Source organism: Xiphophorus couchianus, chromosome 14 (assembly GCF_001444195.1).
Source record: "Xiphophorus couchianus chromosome 14, X_couchianus-1.0, whole genome shotgun sequence".
Classification (NCBI taxonomy): Eukaryota; Metazoa; Chordata; class Actinopteri; order Cyprinodontiformes; family Poeciliidae; genus Xiphophorus; species Xiphophorus couchianus.
In genome coordinates, this window is record NC_040241.1 from 11,861,720 (window position 1) to 11,889,352 (window position 27,633).

General features: G+C 42.9%; 1 protein-coding gene and 1 long non-coding RNA gene across 7 annotated transcripts; one reads left to right on the forward strand and one right to left on the reverse strand.

The window, feature by feature from the left end:
* Positions 1-26,967, reverse strand: LOC114157767 (active breakpoint cluster region-related protein). 6 transcript variants are annotated; one of them, XM_028038904.1, is made up of 22 exons: positions 26,772-26,967; positions 26,511-26,656; positions 24,117-24,221; positions 19,702-19,932; positions 19,088-19,195; positions 18,942-18,993; positions 18,790-18,842; positions 18,226-18,363; positions 17,968-18,089; positions 17,660-17,816; positions 17,429-17,545; positions 17,244-17,319; positions 15,740-15,835; positions 15,456-15,530; positions 8,419-8,516; positions 8,167-8,265; positions 3,267-3,430; positions 2,859-2,998; positions 2,502-2,636; positions 1,652-1,757; positions 1,307-1,448; positions 1-196 (listed from the first exon to the last, which is right to left on the reverse strand). In XM_028038904.1, exons 1-22 carry the CDS (start codon positions 26,821-26,823, stop codon positions 95-97), a joined length of 2,514 nt encoding a protein of 837 aa, XP_027894705.1. In that variant the 5' UTR covers positions 26,824-26,967; the 3' UTR covers positions 1-94. The 6 variants fall into 6 exon arrangements, with proteins under 6 accessions (XP_027894705.1, XP_027894704.1, XP_027894703.1 ...); XM_028038903.1 differs by having other exon boundaries at positions 15,456-15,527; positions 17,429-17,548; positions 26,772-26,966; XM_028038902.1 differs by having other exon boundaries at positions 17,429-17,548; positions 26,772-26,966.
* Positions 13,862-14,437, forward strand: LOC114157768 (uncharacterized). Its single transcript, XR_003598262.1, has 2 exons — positions 13,862-14,272; positions 14,349-14,437. It is a non-coding gene; the product is annotated as an uncharacterized LOC114157768 (long non-coding RNA).
* Positions 26,968-27,633: the final 666 nt, after the last annotated feature.

Below are 27,633 nucleotides of genomic sequence, written 5' to 3' on the forward strand. Positions count from 1 at the left end.
TTTCGTGTTCTCTTAAACAATAAATTAAGTTTATTATCTTACAGTTGAGCTTACACGTCTCCCCTCTTGTTACATTGACCTCCTGCCGGTGGTCTCACATGTGGGTGGTCTCCTCTTCGGTGTCTGAGCCGTACGGCAGAGAGGTCTGGGCTTCAGGGAGGCTGTTGCTCTGCAGGTAGGAGAAAACCACCTGGACCTGAGAACAAACACACAAAGACTCTCAACATAAAGAAGGAAAGGAGCAGAAGTTACGGAAGTGTTGCTGTGACAATCGGCATTATTTTTGTTGTCCTATTTCAATTAGAAGAAAACACACACAAAAAAAAATTAACTAAGAAAATAAACAACCGCTGAAACTGAGACTCCACTTTTCCTGAAGCAAGTGTTAGCAGCCGTCATGCTAATGCTGGTAGACATTTTTTCCAGGTTTCATCAGGGCCTTTCGCTGCATCTTCCAGTCTAGAGGTCAATTGTAATTCATTTAATGTCATTTTTGTTTGCGTTAACTGTCGTTAACCGTTACTCCTTTTACTCCCCATGTTGTCGTTTCGTTTCTACCTTTGCTACGGGCTGCACCAGATGTGGTTTCGGGCAGCAAGAAGGACAATTACGCAACAAGAGAAATAACCAATATTTTTCCTGGAATCTTCTCAGGCACAGTAATGCAACTGGACCTACAATATTGTTTTCCTAATTTGTCTGGACAGCATGGTGAGATATTATCTTCATCTCTATGCCGCTTTGCTTTCACTTTCATTTTGCATGTCAGGAGTCAGGACCCCCTGTCTCCAGTGACAATTAGCAGTTTATAAAATGCATTTGCATAATCGGCTGTGACTATTTTGTGACCTGACAATTTTCCAAACAGCAGAATTTTGCCCTGGTCTTGTTCCCCATCGGGGATTTATACTAAATTATTAAGATAATTATCTACCACAGACTGCCCATAGCCTTTTAACAGAAACTACTTTCAAAAGCTTTGAACTACAAACTTAATGTTTTTGAATTCTTCTAAAGCAATACTTGAATTAGTACTGTGCATAGAATATGGTGTGAAAAACCTGTTTTCTGCCTGCACATCGTTTTAGTCACATTTATAAATACATAAATGTGGCTAGAAAGACATTTTTTGTCAGAAGAAAAAGAGAAAAAAAACATCACACCGTTTTTCACACCAGCTACTTGTGTGCACTGGATGCGGTCTCATTAAAATGTAAACCACAAGTTAATGAAATATTTCTTTTCTTTGTTAAAACTTTTCACGGTTATCATTTTTCTCCAGACTAAACTTTGATTTTGTTCTGACCTGTATCACCACCTCCTGCGAGATGTCCACTGTGACTCCGTTGTGCTCCAATCCTGCCACCGGGGGGCGCAAGAGGCTGGGACCAAAAACTGTAGCCAGGTTCATCAGAGTCATTTTGTTAACATCTTGTCTCTTAGCAACTCTAAAGAAAAAATAAATAAACAAAATATAAAATTATATTTGTCCTCTTTATTTACAGGTTCTTGTTGCAGTCTGACATCAGTGTGAGGATCTTGTTACTATGTGATTTTATGACATAGTGGCTCTGAAAACAACATTTGGTGGATTTAGTTTATGATTTAAATAGCAGTTTTGTGTTTTCAAAATCGCGGAAGATTAGCAGACCTTTGCAGATGATGTATGAGGTAGAGGAAAGTGTTGCGGTTGACGTCAGGACAGGACTGCAGCAGAGACAGCATGGAGACGAGCCGTGAGTTCATGTCCTGGATATCTGCAGGGCAGAGTTACAGCATGATGCTACAGTGAAGGCTGGCATGGATTCATGCAGAGACATATCAACGGGAATCACAATCACAAATAAAATATTATTGGGTTTTCAAGTTTTAGATCAACACAAAGCTGTGCAAAGTTCAGAGATGGAAACAAAATGACACATTTTTATAGGTTTTTAAAATTCAAAAAGTTGGACATGCATTTCCAGTCAGACCCCTGCACTCTGTAGCCCTGAAATAAAAACATATCAAGCTTTTGTCTTCACCCTCATATTTTTCTTAGCCTCTTCTCAAAGCGGGAAAGAGAACATATAGTAATAATGGAGAAATGTGTTCATCTGCATAAGCTCCAGACATAACTACAGAAAAAATACTTACCTAAACTTTAGTATATTTGAAGTTGGGGCAATAACTAAAACGTTTTAAATGACTGGAACTGAGACAATCAAGCCTGGAGGAGGAGTGGCATTTTTCAGGCTAATCTGCAGCTCACAGATTATCTTGGAACAGCATAGATTAGCATCCTGGAGTCACTCATTCTCAATAAAAGCCATCTATTTTAAGGCTTTAGTGCACATCCTCTCCAGGGGTTACAGTAACTCTGTGGGGTGACGTATAAAAGCAAAAGGAACTTGGAGAAGACTATAATTTTTTAACAACCACCTAAGAATTCATAACTTTAAAATCCTCCAAGTCTGTTTCTAAAATGTGCACTTGGTGTGTCTGGGATGTGTTGGTCTTACCCAGAGTTTTTGCCAGACTCTGGAACAGATCAGGGGGCATGAGGGGCTCCGGCAGTTCTCTGAAATAAAGTTTGAGGACGCCAGACACTGTGTTCACTTCAGCACTTCTCAGTCTGGTCACTGCTTCCCTTAGATCTGAGCAGACAGACAACGCTAATGATTATTATCATCAATATTACCCTATCGACGTTAAGTGCACACTTCCTTCCTTCTCGGAGCATGAAACGCAGTAGGTGTTTGCAACCCAGCAAGTTTATGACCCAGATGGCCTCGCAGTGATAACGTGAAACTCGTGCTCAGGTCAATTTGAAGTCTGCCTGCATAAAACATGTGTTTTCGCCTGCTGCGTTTTCTTACTGGTGTTGAACGCAGCCTTGAGCGAGCTGATGTCCGTGGCGGTGCCTGAAATCCTGTAGATCCCCACCTCGTCCATGCCTCTCCGCTCCACCTCCTCCACACAGCATCTCACCACATGAGGAACCAACACTCCTTCCTGTCTGAGGACAGAATATAAAAGTTGGAGGGGGAGGGGGATTATAGCGTCTATAAACAAGTCCAAGCTGACTCAGGAGCTGTTTCGGTTCTTCGCTCATCTGTTTTTGCTCGGGCCACACTTCTGCTTCACCCACTTTACCACAGAGACCAACCACTTCTGTTCTGTCACACAAACGAGCGTGCAGTGGAAACAGAACTCTGCAAGGAACTGCCGCTTTCAGCTTTGAGGGAGCTCTTCTGTCACTACGGAGATATCAGACAGGCACTTACTGGGCCACCTTTTCGATGGGGACACAGAAGACAGGTGGTTGTTGAATTGGGGCGCCTGGAGCTTCCAGCTGGTGCGGACAGTACTTCAGGGAGAGAGTCACCTCCAGCTGGCCCAGCTGGAGGGTCTGCCTCCTCCACCGACTACTCAGGCTTGAAGACTCCAACTTGGCAAGAAGAGATACAGAAAATAAGATTTAACTTAAGACTTCTTTTATTCTAAACAACCTGATCTAGCACACTGAAACAAAATATAATGTTTTCTACTCCTCTTCAGCACCTCCACATTTTAACACCTCCAGCTGTAGCGTAATCTCATGTAAATAAAAATACATCCAACTATTAATTTGAATGCATTTATTTAGTGAGGAAAATGAAAATTATTTAATTTTTTTGTTTGTTTTTTTACAAAATCATCTGTCTCGCACTTACTGGCACCCGTAGAGCTCCTCATAAAATGGAGCTGAAATATTTTTTACATTTACTTTTTATAAAGTTAAACAGCCCATTAATTAAATGAGTAATCCATCACTTCCTATTTCGCTATGATGTAAATACGACGTGGCAGCAGCCCATGTTTCAAAATGGGAAACATGAGAAAACATACTATTCAAATCGGGCGAATGAATATCAGGAAAAGGCTGCAACGAAAAAAAAGAAAAAAAACTGTGATTTGGCTAAAATTGTCCCTAAATAAAGTTTAAGCAACTACTAAATGGCTTAAAATAACTACAACTGTGACCAACAAGGCTGGAGGTCGAAAGATCTCTAAAGCTCAGTGTTTAACAACTCTAGTTCCTTGTTAGATTTCAGACAGAGGAGTCAATATAAAATAATCAAGATTTGTCCAAAAGTTTCACAGAAAACTTCAGAAAGACCTGACCATAACAAGTTGGTTTTTTTCCAAGAAAATAATAAGTAGTGCACTCAGCTGTAACAGTCTCTAACCAAACTCACTGCACAAGACTTCACTCCTGAAGGAAAAGTTTCATAGTCTGGTCAGATGAGAGCAAAGCATCATGGTCATTAGATGACTGAAGGAAGAATTAATGAAGGCCTGAATCTACTCAATGTGCAGAGAAAGGACGCCATTATCCTACAAGATTTATGGACAATTTATGTGGAAGAATGGATCAAAATCACATCTGAGCAACTTAAACATTTTCTCTATGCATGAGGTGATTTTAAGTTAACATAAAATTGTTCATTCAGGTACACTGAATACATTTCTGTAAGTGTGTTAAAGGCCAATTTACTGTCATTTTTCACATAAATTCATTTGTGGAGAAATGAATTTAAGTGAAAAATGACTTTGCTCAGATGTTTTTTGCATGTGTGCATTATTTTTGGTTATTGCTGATATTATGGGGATTTTTTTATATATATCAGCTTCAACTCTTTTGAAATATAACTCTATCAATATGACATAAAAAAAGAAATAATTTACAGCCATTTTGCATTGACCATGAGTGCAAATATTCCTGATGATAATATGCATCACATTCACACATCACTGTATAACAGAATATGCAAACAGTTAAAACACACAAACACTGCTTTGTGAAAGTCAAGATTAGGTGCTTCCTTTAACAAAATAAAAGTTTAACGGCTTCGCTTATGCGTATTATAAACTACCAATAGATGCGCAAATGACTCATTTGCATGTGTGAAAGCAAGAAAAAAGAGGAATGGCTTCATGAAGAGGTGGAGCTTCCTCACTTTCTGACGCCTCGCTGCCATAAGTCACAGCTTGTAAACACTTCTAGCTGCTAGCGCCGTTTGGTTCTTATTGGGTCGAGCTTTCTGCTTTCATCGTGTAAGAGACTTCTTGTTCTGTAACATTAAGGTGTTATTGAGTGCGCTGCATCTGTTCCTATAACAAACTTTCAATAGTTAAAAAGAAAACAATTTCTTACTGATTTGTTTGATATATTTCATTACAAAGCAAGACTTAAACTTCAGGTTATGTTCTTAGCAATAAGAAGATTAAAATACAAGGAATACTTCCAATCCTAAAAGACCAACTAAATCCTAAATTAAACATAATCTTGTTGAATTTTCAATTATTTAAGCCTTAGTTGTTAAACGAACTAATAAAAGTGCAGTTTTTTTAATGTTAAAAACACACTTTTGGGATTGAAACTACATCTTTGGAAAATTACAACGCCTCATATTAGAACCACAAACTATTTCATTGTGGTAGATCAACACAAACTAGTCTCAAGCCATTAAGTGGAAGGATTTTTTTTTTTCCGCGTTTGCTTTTAGCCACCACGAGGTAGGTATATTCTGGGTGAGGTGCACCACTCAAAGCTTTCTGCATGTAGGTCAAAAAGTTTAAAGTTGCTGTCATCTAACCAGAGCACCGCCTTTCACATGTTTACTGCTTTACCTTATGATGCCATAAAGTTCTGCAGAAACCTGCTAATGGCCAATTTATTGCATGAGCTGGAGCAGAGACATGTCTCATCTATGGAGGACAGTGGGCCATGAGAACCAGGACAACTATCCTGCATGTCAGCATCAAGCTAGATTTGCCAGGAGAGACTCTTCCACCTGAGCTCTGCATATCTACAACTCCTCTAGTGTTACTGCGGGCCTTTTAGTTGCATCTCTAATTAATACTCTCCTTACCCAGGTTTAGCTGGACAGCCAGTGTTTGGTGGATTTGCAGTTGTCTAATACTCTTTCTATTTTTGATGTATTGATCAGTGTTGGGTGAAATGTTCAAAGCTTAGGATATTGTTTTTACAGCCTACTCCTACTTCAAACTTCTCCAGAACTTCCTCCTTGACCACATGAACTGCACACATTTGAACTCTATTTACTATGAGGCATGGCCAACAGAAACAGCAGATCTAATCCCGTCGGCTCCTTTGTTCACGAAACAAAAGAAAAAAGAATAAAAGCTGTTAAGCGGGCGACCCACGCCAGAACCGCTTGCACGGTAAAGAGCTCAGGCGGGTTCACTCGACCCCTCTCAGAACTGCAGGAGGGTTCAAACTCCACTTACTCATTTTTAGCTAGCTTCACCGCATGTTCACATTTAGCTCACAGAAAAAGCACCAAGCCGCCAAACAAACAAAAGTAAACTAATAACCTTTAGGCTTTGACGTGCCCACTCCCACAGACTCACGCAGATGTGCGCTACATAGAAGATGTTTTGACACAAACAACCTTTTTTTTCCACAATTTTGTTTATAGTAAAGTGGATGATAAAATACCAATGAATATATATTTTCTTTTCTTAACACTAGAATGGCTGGAGTTAGGCCATTTGGACATATACCTATTCAGGCTAGAGACAGTCCAACTGGCCTGAGGATTTTATCTAGCAGGTGCTTTTGTTCAGTAAATAGGGCCATTACCTAGGCCAAGTACCCTGGTAATGGCCTCAACGCATCTCACAGTTGCACAATTGTTCCTTAGACTTCGACTTAGACTTAGACTGACTTTGTTGTCATTTTCAATGCACAGGGTGTATACAGAACGAAATTTCGTTGCATACGGCTCAGGATAATGTTTGAGGTTCCAATGTTGTGAGTAAAATAAAATACAGTATAAAATATGAATATAAATCTAAATATAAAATATAAAGTGCAGGACTGACAGTAAAATAGAAGTTATTTAGCTCTGTACATGTGCAAGGTATAAAGTGGAGACCAGTTTTTGAGTGCAGTCCAGTTAAGAGCTCAGCAGTCTGATGGCAAGTGGGAAAAAGCTGTTTCGGAACCAGGTGGACCTGCACCGGATGCTGCAGAACCTCTTTCCAGAGGGCAGCAGGGAGAACAGTCCATGGTGGGGGTGTGAGGGGTCACTGATGATGTTTCGGCCTCAGGACACGCATCCTGCATCGATGGTTGACCTGACACTTCGCCCTTTTGCCTGAGCTGGGTGTGGAAGGTTGTTGCCGAAGCAGTTTCTCCTTGTGTGCCTTCTTCTCACTCACATGAGAGTTACCGAACTCTTTTGCAAGCTCAACCAGGAAGTCCACCCGTCTCTCCTGCACCCCAATGCATGCCTGATAAAGCACATGTGCATTCAGTGCTGCCATGTCAATCATGTTTGCCAGGTTTGCTGACCAGCTGTCACATAGTGATGGAACCTTGGTCACCCCCCGCAAGATTATGACTGAAATAAATGCCATTAGTTCTTGTGAACTAAATAGGTGAAGCAGTCACCTATTTATCCTCCACAGCACAAAAGGCTGCATGCAAATTTGCATGTGCTAAGTCTCCCAGATTTCTTTTGCTTACACTTTTTGCATGATTTTTTTGAGGTGGATCAACACAATTAATACCCTCTTAGCTTTATTTCAAAGAGAAACATTACTCATTTCTTTTAGAAAAGCCTTTGCATATTTTTTGAAACAGATTGTATGTTTTGCAAACTCTATGTACATTTGGCAAAATGACCTGGATAATGCAGCACAACATCATGGATCAGCTGCAAAAGGTCACATCTCTCCAAAAACACTTCATGTATGCTTCAAAACTAAACTGAAGAGCACTACCTACAGGAGATCTGATCTCCTGCAGGTATCATAGATACCCACCCCCAACATGGACTATTCACATTCCTACATTCTGGCCTGACGGTCAACGGCCACATTTACAATTGAAGAAGAATGCTAATTTGAGCCATCAGAGTCGTCAGGGTGGACTCAGGGCCTTTTGGCCCTGTTCAGCCATTCTAGGGAGAAATCGAAAACCCAGACATTCTAGTAAAATCCCAAGGTACGCACAGTGCGTACAGCTGCAGGTGCTACTGCATGTCACAATTTTTATATCTGCTATTAAATATTTTGAAGACTATGCATAATTCCACTTCACAGTTTTGCACCTCAAACCCAAAGGCCCTGGAGCGATTCTCAGCTGGGGTTTGTGGGTTTGTTCTTTTGTACCTGTACAGTAGTTTTTCCCAGAACTGCCTCCTCCCCATCTGACTGACTCACGCACAGCACCATCATCTTCTGTGCGCCGTCCACCTGGAAGGACAGCTCCTGTTCGAGACAAAACAGAGGCTGTCAGCGCTGGCACAAACCAGCGACTCGCTTCCTCGCTATTTTAGTCTTCAGCTCTGACCGTCTGCTGGATTGACTGTACTCGTAAAGTTTAAAGCTTGCTGGTTCTCAGGTCTAGGGCTGTATACACACCTGGTCCCAGAGCGGGTTGAGGCTGCGGACTGACGAATGTGTCTGGGCTTGTTTATCGTAAAACTCGTAACCATCCACCTCCACACACACATAAACACCTGGAACAGAAGCAGAACCGTCATCATCGCTCACAGACTGTACTGGGTTATAAATTTCTCCTAAAATCTCTTTGTGCATCCTGGGTGTTCAAAGTGAGGCTGGAGGGCCATTTGCACCACTTGGAATGGTACAAACCCGGCCCGACAGAACCAGCAGTGGATGCAGATGGAGACCTACAAATTTAATAGCATAATGGAAAATGCCACCATGGTTTTGTCTTTTAATAGACATGTGTTTTTTGCTTTCATTTTAATTAAAAACACGTTGACGCTTAAATGTCAATCAACTTTCAGTCTGAAACAGACTTCAGGCCCCAAATCATGACTATTGACCAAAAAAAACCAAACCAAACAGAACAGTTCTGTCAGGAGTTGGGGGTTTTTGTTTTGCCTTTTTTGTTTTCCGTTCTTATGGCTTGCCATCACCACCAGATGGCACTGTGGAGGTTAGGATAGGAGGACTGAAGGGCTGACGTCACACCGGTTCCCAATCCACTCGTCAGCGGGACTTCAAGAGACGGCGACTGCCAGCATACCAACGCTTGAGTGTTAGCCAGTAATGGTAACCCAGAGCCCTCTCCAGCGACCTAGTTGAGCCTCCTGTAGATTCTGATCTAACGCCATCTGTTGTTTGGATTTTTTCAGCTGTTCCTGCAACGTCAAGTCTGGCTGAAGTCCCGAGTTTCCCTTGCGACGCCGTCAGGATCCTATTACCTGTCCGCCCTCCACCGCAGCACAACCTCCACCTCCAGCGCCTCCACACCTGGCCACGCCGTTGTTTTTTCTCCTCCCCGAGTAAGCATACAACTTTAGAGCTCTGGAAAATCCCCACGGTCCCTGAACTCACCTCCCGATCTGTTGTTGTTACCAGAAGTCCTGACTTACCTGTCTGTCGCCGTCCCTTCGATGACTGAGAGCCTACCCTGGAAATCTTTTGTAAATAAATCACTTTAACTGATCTTTCGTGTCCCGAGTTGTGTTCTGCATGTGGGTTCGTAGTGTAAATGCCAACATGACAGAACACTCAAGCCAACAACCGAACCCAGCAGACACAATCAGAAGGGCTTTAGCTGAACAACAATCAGCGATTCAGTCACATGAAAAGGTCCTTCGTGATCTTAGCGCCAGTCAAGCAGAAACGAACCGTCGGCTTGAGGAAATAGCTAACTTTCTGCAGACTTCATCCCAACAGCCTCCAGTCGCCGCTCCGGACCCTACTCCCGATCCAGCTCCAGTGAGCCGCGCCATGTATTCGGAGATCCGCCCACCCTCGCCAGAAAGGTTTGATGGTGACTCTAACAAATGTAAGGGTTTCATAATGCAGTGTTCATTGATTTTCAATCATTCTCCTCAGAGCTTTCTTAACGATGGGGCCAAGATTGCATTTATAATTGCTCACCTGTCAGGTAGAGCTCTTAGCTGGGCTGAAGCGAAATTTCCTGACCCCACTAATTTTTCCTGTACATTCACAGAGTTCCTGGCGGACTTCAAACAGGTCTTCACTTGTGACCCTGATAAGACCACTAACTCCCGAGAGTTATGGTCATTAAAACAAGGACAAAGATCTGTAGCAGACTTTGCAATCGACTTTAGAATAATGGCTGCAGCCTCAGCTTGGAACCAGGCAGCTTTAAAGAGCGCTTACTTTCACGCTCTCAGTGACTCGATAAAGGATGAGTTGGCAACGCTCGATGAGCCTGATTCCTTAGAAGATCTGATAAAATTAACTATTCGGTTAGATAACCGGATCAGATCCCGTAACAGGGAGAGGAGCCGCAGAACTTCATCTACCAGAAACGCACAGACTTCTGCTCCTGTGACCCCAACCCTTTCCTCACTCAACTCACCTGAACCAGAACCAATGCAACTTGGACGTACACGGTTATCCCCCGAAGAGAGGCAAAACCGGATGAGGTCTCGCCTTTGTTTATACTGTGGCGCGCCCGGACATTTCATTGCCAGCTGTCCGGTTCGGTTAAACCCCCTAGTCCGCCAGTAGAGGGGGAAGATCTGGCGGACAGACATCTTCAAGCTTCTCCTCGCTTTTCAATAATTTCAAACCTTAGTTACAATAACCAGACCATTCCTTTGACAGCCCTGATTGATTCTGGTTGTGAACAAACCTTAATTGACTCTGAATTAGTTAAACAGATGTCAATTGAGACTGTCGAGTTACCAGTTCCTCTTAGAGTTTCTGCTCTAGATGGAAAATCACTTCCACCCATAACTCACAAGACCAAACCGCTTCTCCTGGTTAGTTCAGGTAACCACAACGAATTGATTTCCTTTTTTGTTTTTCCCACAGCCACGTCATCTGTCGTCCTAGGTTTTGATTGGCTGGAACAACATAACCCTCACATAAACTGGTCAGATAAGAACATTGTATCATGGTCCACTAACTGTCACTCCACCTGCCTCCGGTCTGCTGTTCCCCCAGATCCGCCACCGGCAGAACAACAAGAAGTGGATCCTTTGGATTTATCGTCTATCCCTGTTGACTACCACGATTTGGCTCCTGTTTTTAGTAAGGCTAAAGCTCTTTCTCTTCCTCCTCACAGACCTTATGATTGCTCCATAGATCTCCTCCCAGGGGCCCCGTTACCCTCAAGTCGACTGTATAACATCTCACGGCCCGAGCGGGAGACTATGGAGAAGTATATTAAGGATTCTTCGGCAGCAGGTATAATTCGACCTTCTTCTTCTCCTTTGGGGGCTGGGTTTTTTTTTGTTGGCAAGAAAGATGGAACACTGAGACCTTGCATAGATTACCGTGGGCTAAACCAAATCACAGTGAAAAATAAATATCCTTTACCTCTGTTGTCGTCTGCTTTTGAGCCTGTCCATGGTGCCACGGTTTTTTCCAAACTGGACTTAAGGAATGCTTACCATTTGCTTCGCATTCGAAGGGGTGATGAATGGAAAACGGCCTTTAAGACACCTCTGGGACACTTTGAATATTTAGTTATGCCTTTCGGCCTGTCCAATGCTCCAGCTTGCTTTCAGGCTTTGGTAAATGATGTTTTAAGAGATTTTTTGAACATATTCGTGTTCGTATATCTGGATGATATACTCATTTACTCCAAGAACTTAACTGAACATAAACACCATGTCCGCCTGGTTCTGCAACGACTACTGGAGAATAAACTCTATGTGAAAGCAGAAAAATGCGAATTCCACAAATCATCCGTGTCCTTCTTGGGCTTCATACTTGAGGGCGGACAGGTTCGCCCTACGGAGGACAAAATTAAGGCAGTTGTGGAATGGCCGACCCCTGATATACGTAAACAGCTCCAAAGATTTTTGGGTTTTGCAAACTTCTACCGAAGATTCATTCGCAACTACAGTCAAACAGCTCTTCCTTTAACCGCTCTAACCGGAAGTTAGGACTACTTTGGCCTTGAGCGCGGCACAAAAATGTCTCCAAACTTGGGACACAAACTGTGGACCCCGATCCGAAAGTATCTCAACTGGGATGCCATGTAAACAGAAGACATGTTTAATCATCAACTGAGCGGTCTGAAAAGCACTGGGGAGCTTGCGAAGGGGAACTAAATGACAAGCCTTGGAAAAACGGTCTACGATGGTGAGTATAGTCGTCATCCCTTTAGACGGAGGTAACCCAGTGACAAAATCAATGGCAATGTGAGACCACGGACGCTTGGGAACAGGTAGTGGTTGAAGGAGTCCTGATGGGGGCTGATGAGAGGACTTGTTCCGGGAGCAAACAACACAGGCTCGCACATAGTCCTTCACATCCTTATGGATGGATGGCCACCAAAACCGGCGGTTTATTAGAGAAATGGTACGACTCGTACCTGGGTGCCCTGAAAACTTAGAGGTGTGGATCCAATGTAGAAATCTGGCTCGGACAGCTGAGGGGACATAAAGTTTATTAGCTGGGCAATTAACAGGTGTAGATTCAGATGACTGAGCCTGCTTTATGAGGTCCTCAATCTCCCAGGTGACAACACCCACGGTGCAGCTGGGGGGCAAGATGGTCGCAGGAGTCTTATCTGAGTTATCAGCAGCATATTGCCGGGACAGAGCATCTGGTTTCAGGTTGCGTGAGCCTGGGCGGTAAGAAATGGACAGGTTAAACCTTGAAAAGAAGAGAGACCAACGGGATTGACGTGGATTGAGGCGTTTTGCGGATTGAAGGTAGGAGAGGTTTTTATGGTCAGTCCAAACCAGCACTGGATGTTCGGCCCCCTCCAACCAATGCCGCCACTCCTCCAGGGCCAACTTGATGGCCAGAAGTTCCCGGTCGCCCACATCATAATTCCGTTCAGCGGGGGATAACCTACGGGAAAAGAAGGCACAAGGATGTGTCTTATTATCAGTGCTTGAAACTTGGGACAAAACGGCTCCCACTCCTGTATCGGACGCATCAACCTCCACAATAAATTGTCTGGACGGGTCGGGCTGAATCAGGACAGGGGCAGCAGAAAAAAGAGACTTGAGTTTCTTAAACGCTGCTTCAGCTGTGGGTGTCCAAAGGAATGGAGACTTAGTGGAGGTTATCATCCTCAGACCAATGGTCAAGTGGAAAGAATGAATCAAGAACTTGAGTCGGTCCTCCGTTGTTTCTCATCCACCAATCCATCTGACTGGAGTACTTTCCTGCCATGGGTTCAGTATGCACACAATAGCCATGTTTCTGCCGCTACCGGTTTATCTCCTTTTGAGGTTTCCCTAGGATACCAGCCCCCACTTCTTGCTGCTGAGGAGGATCTAATCTCCGTTACTTCTGTCCAACACCACATCCGGCGCTGCAAGAACGTCTGGAGATCAACCATCAACGCTCTCAACAGAACTTCAACTCAGAACAAGCGTTTCGCTGATCGCAGAAGGATCCCGGCTCCAGTGTACTCTCCTGGTCAGAAGGTTTGGCTATCCACTCAGAACATTCAGTTAAAATCCATGTCAAAGAAGCTGTCCCCTAGGTTCATTGGACCTTTTGAGGTGGAATCCATAATCAATCAGTCAGCTGTCCGTCTCCGGCTCCCAGACTCGCTACGGATCCATCCCACTTTTCATGTGTCTCAAGTTAAGCCTGTCCAAACCAGCACCTTGTGCCCTCCACCTGAACCCCCTCCTCCCGCCCGTATCATTGACGGGCACCCCGCTTACACTGTTCGCAGGATTGTGGACTCCCGTCGGCGGGGTCGGGGGTGGCAGTATCTTGTTGATTGGGAGGGCTATGGCCCAGAGGAGCGCCGCTGGGTCCCTGGTTCGTTCATTTTGGATTTGGATTTGATCTCTGATTATCGCTCTGCCAGGTCGTCTCGGCCGCCAGGTGGCGACCGTTAGGAGGGGGGGGTACTGTCAGGAGTTGGGGGTTTTTGTTTTGCCTTTTTTGTTTTTCCGTTCCTATGGCTTGCCATCACCACCAGATGGCACTGTGGAGGTTAGGATAGGAGGACTGAAGGGCTGACGTCACACCGGTTCCCAATCCACTCGTCAGCGGGACTTCAAGAGACGGCGACTGCCAGCATACCAACGCTTGAGTGTTAGCCAGTAATGGTAACCCAGAGCCCTCTCCAGCGACCTAGTTGAGCCTCCTGTAGATTCTGATCTAACGCCATCTGTTGTTTGGATTTTTTCAGCTGTTCTTGCAACGTCAAGTCTGGCTGAAGTCCCGAGTTTCCCTTGCGACGCCGTCAGGATCCTATTACCTGTCCGCCCTCCACCGCAGCACAACCTCCACCTCCAGCGCCTCCACACCTGGCCACGCCGTTGTTTTTTCTCCTCCCCGAGTAAGCATACAACTTTAGAGCTCTGGAAAATCCCCACGGTCCCTGAACTCACCTCCCGATCTGTTGTTGTTACCAGAAGTCCTGACTTACCTGTCTGTCGCCGTCCCTTCGATGACTGAGAGCCTACCCTGGAAATCTTTTGTAAATAAATCACTTTAACTGATCTTTCGTGTCCCGAGTTGTGTTCTGCATGTGGGTTCGTAGTGTAAATGCCAACATGACAAGTTCATTCAAGAACAGTTTGAAAATTAGATATCTTTAAAAAAAAAGTAAAAAACAAAAGTGAGACACTGTATTTTTGTGATCTGCAATAATTTACAGATTATTTATCACAAGCAATTAGAGAACTTTTTTCTTAAAATATTACATGTTTTGTTAATTGGTGAGCAGATAAAAAAGAAAACTATAAAATTACATCGGGTTTTGATCTGAAATGTTTTCTTTCTTTCCGTAGGTACTTTTGACCAACTAGGCCAAATGTTTGGTCACCACTGACACACACAGTTCGGATACACACACTATCGCCATGTTATGTGGATTTCAGGGCTTCAGTTATCTGATCAGGCCATTCGCATTCAGAGGGAAATAGTTGTACATTAAATAACTTCAGTGCATTTCAATATGACAAACTGGGTGCAAAAGTTTTAATTTATTGTGTAGTTTCTTTAATCCATACACGGTCAGAATGAGAAAACATAAACATAATTGTTTGCACAGGACAACTGATCCCAAACACAGAGAATTGGAAAAAAATCATTAGGCTCTCAGAACCTCAAACCATCAAATTTCTTTGCACCATGCTTAAAAGTTCAATTTAAACGTTTGAAACCAGCAAAATCAGATTTGGTTGAGCTCCACCAATTTGATAGAGAAGAGTAATAAAATATCCAGCTTTAATCATGCCAGGATGTTCTTGATGGCAACAGAAGATGGTCTCCTTTGCTTGTATGTCTGTGAAGTGGGCATTTCAAATGCGAGTGGGGGTGTTAGTATATATTTGAGCCAGTTTGCATACATTACTGCTAATAAAATCCACAGCAAATGGACATTTGTGTGACTGTTTTTGAAGTTGGTTCTTGTATAAATGATTTCACCTCAGAAAGAGAGCAGATCAGCTGGTGAGAGGTGCAAAACCCGAATATATTTAATCCTCATATAGCCATTTAAATGTCAAGATACATACAAGCTGGTTCCTGCAGGCCAGAAGCTGAATGGATCGCCACACTGACAGTCCCACATAACGACTTCTCATCTTCTGCTGGTGAGATACAGAGACAACGGATTGAGCCAGTCATCGAACGTAACACTAATCCAGGACAGACTTCTAGAGCTCTCGAATCGAGATGTGGGAAATGTTGCTGTGCAGGACAAGGAGGTGAAAGCAGTGAGGATATCTGGTTTTAGACACAGGATATGATTCTGTGGCGGAGGGAAAAATAGGCTTGTGGTGAGAGAAGGTGTTTGTACCGGCGACAGAGCTATGTAGATGTGGCTGCTGCGTCATTCTCAGTTTCACACAGGCACAGGTGAGTGTGAGCAGGTCCGGAGGGATGGTTTCAATGTCTGACAAACGACACAAAAGATCCAATCAGCTCACACAACTGATGATAATAGAAAGTCAGTTAAACTCTAGTGATTCATCAAAAAAAAAAAAATTATAATCTGCTCATTTTAAGCGATTCCCCCATGATTTAACTGGGATTTCTTTACCTGTGCCTCAAAATGACACTTTTAGTTGAAGTGGGAACAAACTAAGAATTCCCAAAGAAACTACTTGTAGTGAAATGTAATTAAAAAAAAAGGTAAAAAAAAAAACAAACAAACATATAATTTCTTTCTTACTATATGTATTTGACACAAACATGGTTGGATAATTCAGTTTCTCACGTGTATATTAGGCTTTTTATTTTAACAGGTCTTAAATTAAGTTTATCATTGGCACGAGGTGAAAACATTTGAAAGCTTTAAGCTTTAGGTTGCTATAACACCTAATATGGTTGTGAGAATTGAACCCTGATTCCCTGAACTGAGATCACACTGACAGCACACAACTACAAATAAAGTACCGACTCCTTGTGGTCACTCCACATAACCTCATTTCTAACATTTCTAATAAATAAACAAATGATGCGTTTTTATAGAAGGGCGGTAGAAGCCACAGCATGGCACAGGAAAGCTTAAAAACACGGAACCTAATTATTGAAAAGTAATCCTAGGAAGCCAAAACTCTGCACTGCTGAATAACAAAGTGGAAGGATTTTTATTACCTTTTTATTATATCAGTTACACTTTAAAACACAATCTGTCTTAAAATCTGACTCTGCACGACAAGAAAATGCTTACATATGGTGCCTTAAAACAGGCTTTATAGCTCCCAAATGTTTTCACATTATGTTCACAAACTTCAATGTATTTTACTTGGAAAGGGAAACATAGTTTTCTTTTTTAAGTGGGACATGATTTTATATTTAGCCACCCTTCCTGGAGTGCGTCTTTGGTTTTGAAGAAGTGACATAAATTTTCTCCCGTCTCACCCAATAAAAAAAAGCTCAGGCTGAGTTACAAATGTTAAAAAAAAAGTAAAAACATTTTTAAAGGCGACTTGGACATGCGAGACGGCCGATCACTCTCTGAACTTTTAAGGTATATCGTCGAGCAAGTGTCGTTTGACGTAAAACGAGATCAACACTGTGCTTTAGCTCCATGGTTACTTCCTGCCCTAGATACCTCATTGATGCGTAGCGTGACCTATAGTTTGATAAAGCTATGTATCAGTATCTAAGCACAACTTAGCATCAGTTAGCAACCTTAAATACTAAATAGCTACATTGAAGTTCGTGGCTGAAACGTGGAAAACATGCCAACAGGTCACAGAGGATGATCATACAGGCTCAAGACTTTCTAGATTTTTCTGTATGCACTCAAGCATCAGTGATTGTAATCATGTGTTGAATGTAAGCTGTGAACTCACTTCCTCTGGTGAGTTTGTGGATGTTGTCTCTCCACTCTTCCAGGTCATACAGAGAGGGGAAGAACAAAGTGTGACTCTGTGGTGACAGAAACACAGATCCTTACATAGATCTTGTTCGTTATGAATTAGGACTGTGCAGGTAATAAAAACATGACCAAACTTGTGTGTGTGTGTGTTTTTTGTACCTTGCCACTGGGGCTGTGAAGGTCCAGTCTGTAAACTGGGGAGTGTGTGAGAAGCAGCAGCTCCATTTGTTCCAGTTTCTTCCTGTTGCGAGCTGTCCAAGTCAGGCCTCTGGCACCCTTCTTCATACGGAGAAATGTTGATGTTTAACTATTCGCTTTGACAAAAACAGACCTTTTTAAAAATAATAATGAAATAATAATAATTTTAAAAAAGGTTTTTATAACACGCACCGGATTTTGCTGCAGCTGCTGCCGCAGGAGGAACATCTTGGTCCTCAGGTTGAGCAGGCGGACGGTGGTATCAGGAGGCTGTTCGTGATCTGCCACCCAGCGGAGCCTGAGTCCCGCCAGAGGCAGGTACCAGCTGAACCTGTACTGGTCCTGCTTCCTGGAACCGACACAAGCACTGGTTTTCAAGGTTTCACAGTCATCACGTTCCTGTGGCGACCGCGGCCACTTAACTGGGATGAGAGACCCTGCGGCGCGCGTCGACCACGTTTCCCCACAAAGCAGCTGGCGTGTTCAGGTGCGGAGCTCACCCTCTGCCTGCGTGTTTGAATCTGGTGCACAGCAGGAGGTCGGTGTAGAGGAAGAAGTGACGCAGGCTGCGGACGCCGTCGCTCGCATCCACCACGAAGCCGTCGCGCATCAGCTGTCGCCTCTGGCGGGGGAGGAAAAAGAAAACGCGCTCAAATCTGAGGAGCGTTTTCGTCCCGACAAGTCTCGGCTGTCTGCTGCGATCGTGTTTGATCTGCTCCGAGTTCGGCTCTGCAGAGCTAAGATCCTGCAGGACTCACCATGCCGTGAGTGAGCGTCACCTCCCGTTTGCTCTGTGAACTCTCGTTGACACCAGACAGGAAGCTTTGAGACAGTCTGAGAGCTTCTTGTAAGGCTGCGTAGTCTTTGTGCTCCACCGGCGTCGTCTTCAGGAGATCCTGCCAAACCGCAGACCGAAGTTCTTCAGTCAACATCAAAGCAGAGCTGAACAGAGGTTTTGTTTCACATCGACACGGGGGTCCCTACGTCTGGTTCAGTTCGCAGTTTGATCATTTTCTAAAATAGTTAAGCTAAATTAATAGTTTGCAAAATGTATTTTTTTATTTCTATCCTCTAATTCCTTCCTTTCTTCCTCAACTGCGCCCTACATTGGTTCCCTATTTACCTTTCCTTTTTTATGTCCTTCCTATACTTTTTTCCTTTTTTCATCCTTTGTTTTCCATCTTTTCTCATTTTCTTCCTTCCTTCTTCTAATTTTTTTCCACAATTTGCCATATGATTTAGATTCCAAAACCAACATAAAGCAAATGAAACGTGTAGAAACCCTGAAGGAGGGCTCTCATAATATTCCAAGGTTTTCTCACCCGCAGCACTAGTGTGGTCTTAGTTATTCTATCCAAAGGCTTATAGAGCAGAGCTGTAAAAAAAAAAAAAAGAGAGAAAGAGAGAGAAAACTTCAACTAAACACTCCCAGGCTTGGATGTGTCCAATAAGAATAAATATCTACTCTTCTTACCTTCCAGAGTGTATGCCGTCCGAGCTTTATAGGCACCGTTAATGTACAAGGTCTGGAAAAGGCAACAGGTGAAGTGACACACACACACACACACACACACACAAAAACTTAAAAGTTCCCCTCTGGAGTTACAAGGCCTTCTGTACCTCAGCAAGAGTCCGAAATAGAGGATTCGCTTGTGTGCACTTCCTGACCACTCCCAGCGCTTTCTCGTAGTTTTCGATGAATCCTCCGTACAGCCCGAGATGGTTTACCTGGAAGAAAAAGAAAAGAAAAAAAAAAAAAACACGAGGTGGTCGGTAGTGGTCCGTGAACTTCCTCGGGTGCGAAGCGAACCCTGGTTTGCCGTTGTTTCGACTGGCTTTTGTTGGGCCTTGAAAACGTGTTGTTACTTTCACAATTTTGCCCCATCAAAGCACAAACTTCAGCTGATTTTATTGGAATTTCATGTGACCGATGCAAACGGGGAACAGTTTTAAACACTAAACATGCCATCTTCATGACGACACGTATTGGCAGCATCATGCCAAATACACTAAAACCCTGGAAGAAAACCTGTTGGAACCTAAAAAAAGACTTCTAGCACTAAACATGAAGCTAGAGCTTCACTGGAGTAATTTAGAGCAAAAGGACAGTCATGTGTTGCAGCCATAGATGCAACACATGGCTATCTTGACACTATCTAGTGTCAACACATGACACTTCAAGTCTGTGTCGAGACTTGAAGCGTATGCAGCACCCAGAGCAGGAGCAAACGTACCAGTTTCAGAAACAAGTCTCCCATCTCCAGCTCAGAGCTGCTGCAGGACGGCACGTCCTGACCGGAGCTGCTCTCCGGAGGCGTGTGAGCGCCGAGTCTGGCCTTCAGGCCGGAGTAAAAACTCTGGTGAACATCTCTGAGCTCCGGGATCTGGTAGAACACCGTCTGCACCTGCTGACTGGAGAGCACCGGCTGGGACGTCCCGGCCGAGGCCCGCAGAGCCTTCATGGGCTGTGGAGAGAGGTGTTGCGAAAATTCAAATTAAAAAATAAAAAGCTGAGTTCAATAATGCTAAAGGTCAACTGCTGGAGAAAATAACGCACTGGGGTGAAGGGCATAAAAGTGAAAAAGGACAAAATGGGTCTGAAGATGTGAACAACTCGCAGACAAGCGACTGGAGAGCACACACACACACACCCACACACCCACAAACACACACACCTGTGTGTGTTTGTGGTTCAGAGTTCAGTTCTCACATCGCAGTATAATGCGACATGTTTTCACGGTGATAGCGAAGTCACATGACTAATGCATGCAAACTGCTGAGCAAAACCACCAGCATTGACCTTCTCACAAGATATTTTATTTCACTTTATTTCACACACAGAAAATGTTTTCTCTTTATTAAGTGCATTATGCCAAATGGGGGAACGGCAGTGGCTGCCGTTAATAGCAGAGAAAAAAAAAAGAGAAAAGAAATTGACCTTGAATGCATCTTGCTCTAATTGTTGCCCCATCATTTCCTGTCTGAAAGGGGAAATACGCTGCTGGTGTCCAGCTTAGTGTTCATGCTGTGGGAGTTCCTTATCAGAGGTCTGAATGATGCACAGCTGAAGATTGGATTGGGCTTGGGTTGATGTTGAACTTCTCGGGATGTTCACTTTGCTCTGAACATGTTAGATCAAATGTTTTGGACTGAATGCAAAACAGCAGGTCTGACAGGAAGCTAGAGCTGCTGCTGCTGCTGCTGCTGCTGCTGCTGCTGCTGCTGCTGCTGCTGCTGCTGCTGCTGCATCTGCATGTGTTGGAAGGAACTGCTTATGTTGTCCTAGGCTAAGCAAAGATTTGCTTATTTGGGAGATGAAACTTTTTTAATTTACGAGTCCGTCTGTGTTCCCACGCTCACCTGTGCATAAAAGATTTTCATGGGAGAGAAACAGCATCAAGTGAACATCTGGGTGTCTAAACTCATCCTTTGAGAAATCTAGTGGACACAACTCCAAACGCTGTCTAACAGTTTTTATTGCTACTTTAGTTGGTGTAACTCATCATCCTGGAAGGTTTTCAGTTTGAACAGCCTGTCCGGAGTTAAGGTGGGTTGCAAAAGTACTGACACTGTTTCTAGAGTAGGAGTGAACCGACTGCCGTTATTGGCCAATCACCGATATTCGAAAAAAGATTTTCACGAATACCGATTCACAACTGACACTTTTTTCATAACTGACCTTTACTGTTATAACGCCGCAATATGCGACCGACAGACAGACGGGTAGATTTTATTGCAAACAAAAAAAAACACTATTAATAAAAATAAAAAAATAAAAAAGTACATAAAAAAAGGTCCCTAACCATTCAGGATGGAGCCACATCAATGTCTCCACAGTACAGATGAGCATCTTACTGCTCTATATTTAACTTTAGTCAACAACAGGGTAGTTCTATTATTAGACTCGTTTAAACGGCAAATGAATTCATACTAAAGCTTTCTTAAACGGCCATCAAAGAGCTGACAGATACACTCCTGATCAAAATCTTAAGACCAGTCAAAAAATTGCAAGAATTTGCATTTTGCACTATTGGATCTTAAGAAGGTTCTAAGTAGAGCTTCACAATGTTAAAAGAAGAAATCAGTGCAAGAGACAAGAACATTTGAGCGGGGAATTAATTGAAAACTGCATTTATACTCAAAGATGATTTTTTCAGCTGATCAAAAGTTTAAGACCATAGCTCAAAAAAACCCGAAAACCCCCCAAAACAGAAACAAAGTGTCAAAAAAAAGGACTCAGTAATGAGTAGCTCCACCATTCTTGTTGATGACTTCAAACAATCGTTTAGGCATGCTTGATGCCAGTGTTTCCAGGAGGCTAGTGGGAACGTTGCTCCAAGTGTTGAAGATGGCTTCACGAAGGGCATCCACTGTCTGGAACTGATGTCCATTTTTGTAAACTTCCCTTGCCATCCATCCCCAAATGTTCTCAATTGGGTTTAGATCCGGGGAACATGCAGGATGGTCCAAAAGAGTGATGTTATTTTCTTGGAAGAACTCCTTTATCAGGCGGGCATTGTGAACTGCAGCATTGTCCTGTTGAAAAACCCAATCATTACCACACAGACGAGGGCCCTCAGTCATGAGGGATGCCCGCTGCAACATCTCCACATAGCCAGCTGCTGTTTGACGCCCCTGCACAACCTGAAGCTCCATTGTTCCATTGAAGGAAAACGCACCCCAAATCATGATGGCGCCCCCACCACTGTGCCGTGTAGAAAACATCTCAGGTGGGATCTCCCTGTCATACCAGTAATGTTGGAAGCCATCAGGACCATCAAGGTTAAATTTTTTCTCATCAGAGAAGACAACTTTCTTCCACCTTTCAATGTCCCATGTTTGGTGCACCCTTGCAAAGTCCAAACGGGCAATTCTGTGGCGTTGAAGAAGACGTGGCCTTTGAAGACGTTTTTTGTTTCTGAAGCCCTTCTCTCGCAGATGCCGTCTGATGGTTATTGGGCTGCAGTCAGCACCAGTAATGGCCTTAATTTGGGTAGAGGATCGTCCCGTGTCTTGACGGACAGCCAATCGGATCCTGCGGCTTAGAGCTGGTGAAATTTTTTTGGGTCTACCACTTGACTTTTTTGTTCCATAACCCTCAGGATCGTTTAAAAAATGCAAAATGACTGTCTTACTGCCTCCAACCTCAGCAGCGATGGCACGTTGTGAGAGGCCTTGCTTATGCAGCTCAACAATCCTACCACGTTCAAAGTCAGTGAGCTTTTTTGCTTTTGCCATCAGGAGGTCTTGACAGTGTAAAGACTTCACAGAAAATGACATGGAATCCAGATGTTTGCACAGCTTTTGGCTTTTAAAGACTATGGTCTTAAACTTTTGATCAGCTGAAGAAATCATGTTTGAGTGTAAATGCAGTTTTCAGACAATTCCCTGCTCAAATGTTCTTGTCTCTTGCACTGATTTGTCCTTTTAACATTGTGAAGCTCTACTTAGAACGTTCTTAAGATTCAATGGTGCAAAATGCAAATTCTTACAATTTTTGGACTGGTCTTAAGATTTTGATCAGGAGTGTACAAACAGTTCACTGGCACTGTTCAAATCATTATTTATTAAAAAACACTAAACAATGCCTGTGAAACAAACACAAGCTTGTTTTAGCCTTACAGTAAGACACCGCTCTCAAATATAAATTAAAAGTTTAGACAAAAGGGACAATGGCTGATTGTTAGACGTTTGCTGAGGAGGACAGGTGTTGGTTTTGCATGTAAATATCTAAATTAAGGAAATCAGGACTTATTGATCAATCGGTGAACCCCTTACAGAAAGACTTAAATTTTTCTTCACAAAAAAGCTTAAACTCAGTCTGATTTGATTGATTATATGTGTAAAAATCAATATGTTTTGATCTAAACCGTTCCAGCTCTGCTTTTGTCGCACTTGGCTTCAAGATTTTCTGTCACTTCTTGTTACAAAAACAGGAATTTTGTTTGATTTGTCATCTACATGTCTGTGCAGGAGCTAGTAGTGAAATTGCTGTTGCATAATTCTGAATAATGGACAGAAATAAATGTCTTATAGCGGTTCCTCATGCAGAAAAGATCAAGTCAGCAACAGAATTTTGTGGATGTTGATTTAATTTGTCAATCGAGATCTTAAGTGTCTGGTTTTAGATAGGCGTTGAATGTTTCCGCACCTCCCCCGTGTTTTATTTTTAGATAAGTCGCATTATCTGAGAACTGCTTCGGTTTTTAAGAAAAAGGGGAACCTTATATACAATGGTTGAACAATCCAGAAAGAGGGAAGCGGCCACATTTGGTGTAATAAGTGACATCTGGCCAAGTGTTGCTCATTGAAATAGGCGTTCGTCTCCGTTTTCAGACACAGCGCAGTCCAAACACGAAATGAAAGATCATCTTCAGCTGCACAAACACATGCATGAATTAAATAAATGAAGGGGGAGGGGACGTTGACTCAGACGGTTAAATTTTCCCGAGTGTGGGAGCAGCTGAACAATAAAAAGGAAGTTATGCAGCAACGAGCAAATTTGGGGAGGAGGAGCTCAAATTGTGCATTAAGGGAAACAAACTTTCATTTGCATGACTTGGCTTAGAGGTAAACAAGAATACACTGCGGTCAGACTGAAAGCAAAGGGTGTGAAATAATGATAGAAACAAGAGTTTGTTGGCGTTACCGCTAGCAGGGCGTCCAGCTCCCTGAGGTACACCTCCTCGCTGTCCAGGATGCCCCTCAGGACCACCAGCCTCTTCTCCAGCATCTCCTCGCGGCTGCATGACGTCTGAGAGCGACGCATGAAATCAGTCAGTAAAATGAAGGTGCTGCTACCAAACGAACTGCGACGCTACCAATAAGGCGGGAGATACCGACAGAAATATAGCTGAGATCTCTCAGGTGAATCACCTCAAAGCAATTTGAATAAGCAAATTCATCAACTTGATTAGAGATCTGGTCAGAAGTTTGCATGCGCACATCAATTATGAATTAAAATTGATTTAGGATTCAAGATGATCTATTTGAGGTTTTTGTCCAGGGTGAAACGATGATGGAACTTCAAGGATTTCATGCAATTTCTTTGGGTTTAATATAATACATATGTAGATTCTCTTACTGTACCACCCCATGCTAATAATACTTGGTTAAATATTCTTCAGCAATGTGCAGAAAAAATACACACTTTTCATAGCTATCTGATAGATGCTGGCATAATTTTGCATGCAATTCCTGACTTTTAATCATTGACAAAGTTAATATCAGTGCTTGGGATCTTTGTTCCGCTTCAACACTCATCTGTGTCCGACCCAAACTGCCAGCTCCAAGGAGAGAAAGCTGGCTGGGATTTCCAAGAACAGCCCACCTTGGAGGTTCTGGTCTGACATGAACTGCAAGATTTGAAAATCTTGCAGTTCATGGAAACCACACGTCACCGACGACTGAGAGGGTGGGACTGCTGCTCCTAAACGACACCTTCAAGTTCCACCGACACACAGAGAGAGAAGTCAAATATCTGCTGGCGAGCAGGTTTGTGGTCAGATGAGACGTAAATGTATCCATCTAGTGGCAGCGTCATCTGTTGTTGTCGGCTGTTTGCTGATGGCCACAAACACAATAGAGTAAATTTGCTACTCGCTAACAGTCATTTCACCAAATATTATTGGGGGAGTTTGTAAATATTTGAGCTGGTTTGCATTTAAAAAAAAAACCCAAGGACTTTAAACTACTTCACCCTGTCATTACTTTAAAGACATCATTGCAGTTGTTGGTTGCAATGATGCATAAAGCACGAGTCACGTTAAAAGGCCAAAATGAATTACCTTTGTTGCATGCATTGGTGAGTAAACATTTGACCGTCGCTGCATCGCTACGCCTTTCGTCATTGACCGAGTTCAGCTTCTCGGCTGACTTAAAGAAACTTTAAATTCTTCTGTTTTTGGTTTTTAGCAGCTGTTGCCTGAACTGTGTCGAAAACGATGCCTTCAGGCTCAAACGCTGTCGAAGTTTGAGATGGTTATCTACATCCAGTCGCTTATATCTTCCCTGCAGCTTTCCTGAGGTTTTTGTTTTGCATGAGTGAGAGTCAGTTTTCCTTCTCGTGTGAAATCTGCCAAACCACTGACCTCTTGACATGTCTCCTACATAAAATCAACAAACACCGTGCTTTTATTGTGAAAGTCTTTCTTGTTTATTAAAAATGTAGCTTTGCTTTTTGTAACTTTTGCTTTTGTAGTTCTATTTATTCTTGATTAACTGTTGTTTTTTATGGGGTATTTTTTGCTTCTACTCTGTTAGAAACACAACACTCTCCACATTTATTGGCACCCTTGATAATTTTTTATTTTTATTTTTTTAATTCTTAAAGTAAATAAATATCTGGTACTGCAGCAGCATAATACAATTTTGGGGAAAATATTCTTAAAGAGAAGGAAAGAAGAACTAACTCTTCTGTGTCACTCTTGTTGGCGCCGAAGCATTTTTTGCTTTTTTTAAAGTCGAAAAGTATCGAGGAACCTATTTATTTATTTTTTCCTTTTTGTCCTGCTATATAAAAGTGTCTTAACACAGGACTAATTTGTCTTAGCCACTCTCTCCATTACGTCAAATTACGTCCTCATTTTTAATAAATGTTCATTTGGTATTTCATGACTCACCCTGGTTCTTGTCACTTATATTAAAGAACTACAGTTTCTAAAACAACCCAAAAAAAACACGGAAGGACGAAAGAGGAAGTAATAATCCAAAGAGGAATTGCAATCAGTGCAGTAAGTGGCCTGTTATTTACCTTCGTTTGCTTTGAATAAAGCAAACTAAAGTTGCATAGGCATGTTACAAAATGTGAGCAGACATACGGTGGAAGGTTAATATTTCTCTGGTGCGTGTAGAGCATTTGGTGCTGAAGGTTTCTGAAACTCAAGGGTCCTATACGTTTTCCATTTGGCCTAGAATGCCTATTCCTGTTGGCATTATGGAAATTAAGCCACTGAAAGACTTAACAGCCCGCCAGAGACAACAAGAAACCCGAGCGCGCAAACTGAGGGACGTGATGAAACATTTGGGATGCTGTCAGACTCACCAGGGTGTCGGGGAAGTCTATGCTCTCAGAGCTGAGAGGGGAGAGGAAGCAGGAGACCGTCTCCTCATGGAAAACATCCTCCAGGGCCTCTCCTCCTGTCCCCACAGCGGAATAAACACAAACAATCAGCAACGACGAGGAAGCAGCTTTAAAAAACATAAATAAATAAAATAAAATAAAAGCTCAGCGTGAAATGACACCAGACAGATGGGTCGTCAAAGCGAGATAAAGTGCATCAGTTGCGTCCTCCCTCCTCCTCACCTGCCGCATGGTGGGACTCCAGGTAGCTCAGCGCCTCTTGGTAGACGTCCATGGCGGAGAGGAGCCCGCTGCTCGCCGCTCAAGCACGGGACTGGAGACGCGGTGCGTGATCGCACCCAGATGGGGGAGAGGAAACTTCCTCTTTCAGTTAAGAATGAGCGTAAGAGGAAAACACGGCAGCTTCCTGTCTGTGTGGAAAGTCAGTAAAAGTTGATGAGAACCGAGCACCTGTTGATTGACCCATTCCTCGCTGTTGCTTCCTGTGAAAAACTTTTTTCATTTTTTTCTTTTTGTTTGTTTTGATTTTTTCCCCCTCAGCGCCGCTGTTTGCAGAGAGGCTGCGGCTCGAAACGTCGACTGGACGCTCAAGTGGCTTTTGAGTTTTCGGCTCTCTGACTGTTAAACATCGACATGAATCATAAATCAAGATTTGAAGGCAAACAAGGACAAAGCTGAAAAATACTGCAAAGAACAAGATAGATGAATTCTGTGTAATTAATTTAGTTTACTTTGTTATGTTTGTTTTATGAACAGCAAAGACAAACAAACAGGGCTCGCAGTTTCCTCCTGCATCTGGCTCTGCATGGCTATTTTGTAATTCAATGGCGCCCCCTGGCGGAGCACGACTGAAGGCACAGATTCAGATCGACACCTGTGCAACTGAAATGATTACCAGGGGAACTTTTTTTTTTACTTTTTTGTTGAAGGTTTTTGTCATTTGCACAGAGATGGAGACTGAGACATACATATGTACAGGAACTATAAGACATTTTAGAAATAAAACTATATTATTTAATTCAATGTCGATGTTTAACTAAAATAAGAAAAAAACGTCTGTATTCACATTAACTTTATAGATTGT

Bases quoted from the DNA above. Each gene is read 5' to 3' on its own strand.
- LOC114157767 (XM_028038902.1), bottom strand. From the start codon at position 26,823: ATGGACGTCTACCAAGAGGCGCTGAGCTACCTGGAGTCCCACCATGCG. The intron at 18,364-18,789 runs GTGAGAAAACCT...GCGGTTTGGCAG, and splicing joins AGACCACACTAGTGCTGCGG to GATCTCCTGAAGACGACGCC. The intron at 15,531-15,739 runs GTACAAACACCT...GTATCTCACCAG, and splicing joins TCTACATAGCTCTGTCGCCG to CAGAAGATGAGAAGTCGTTA.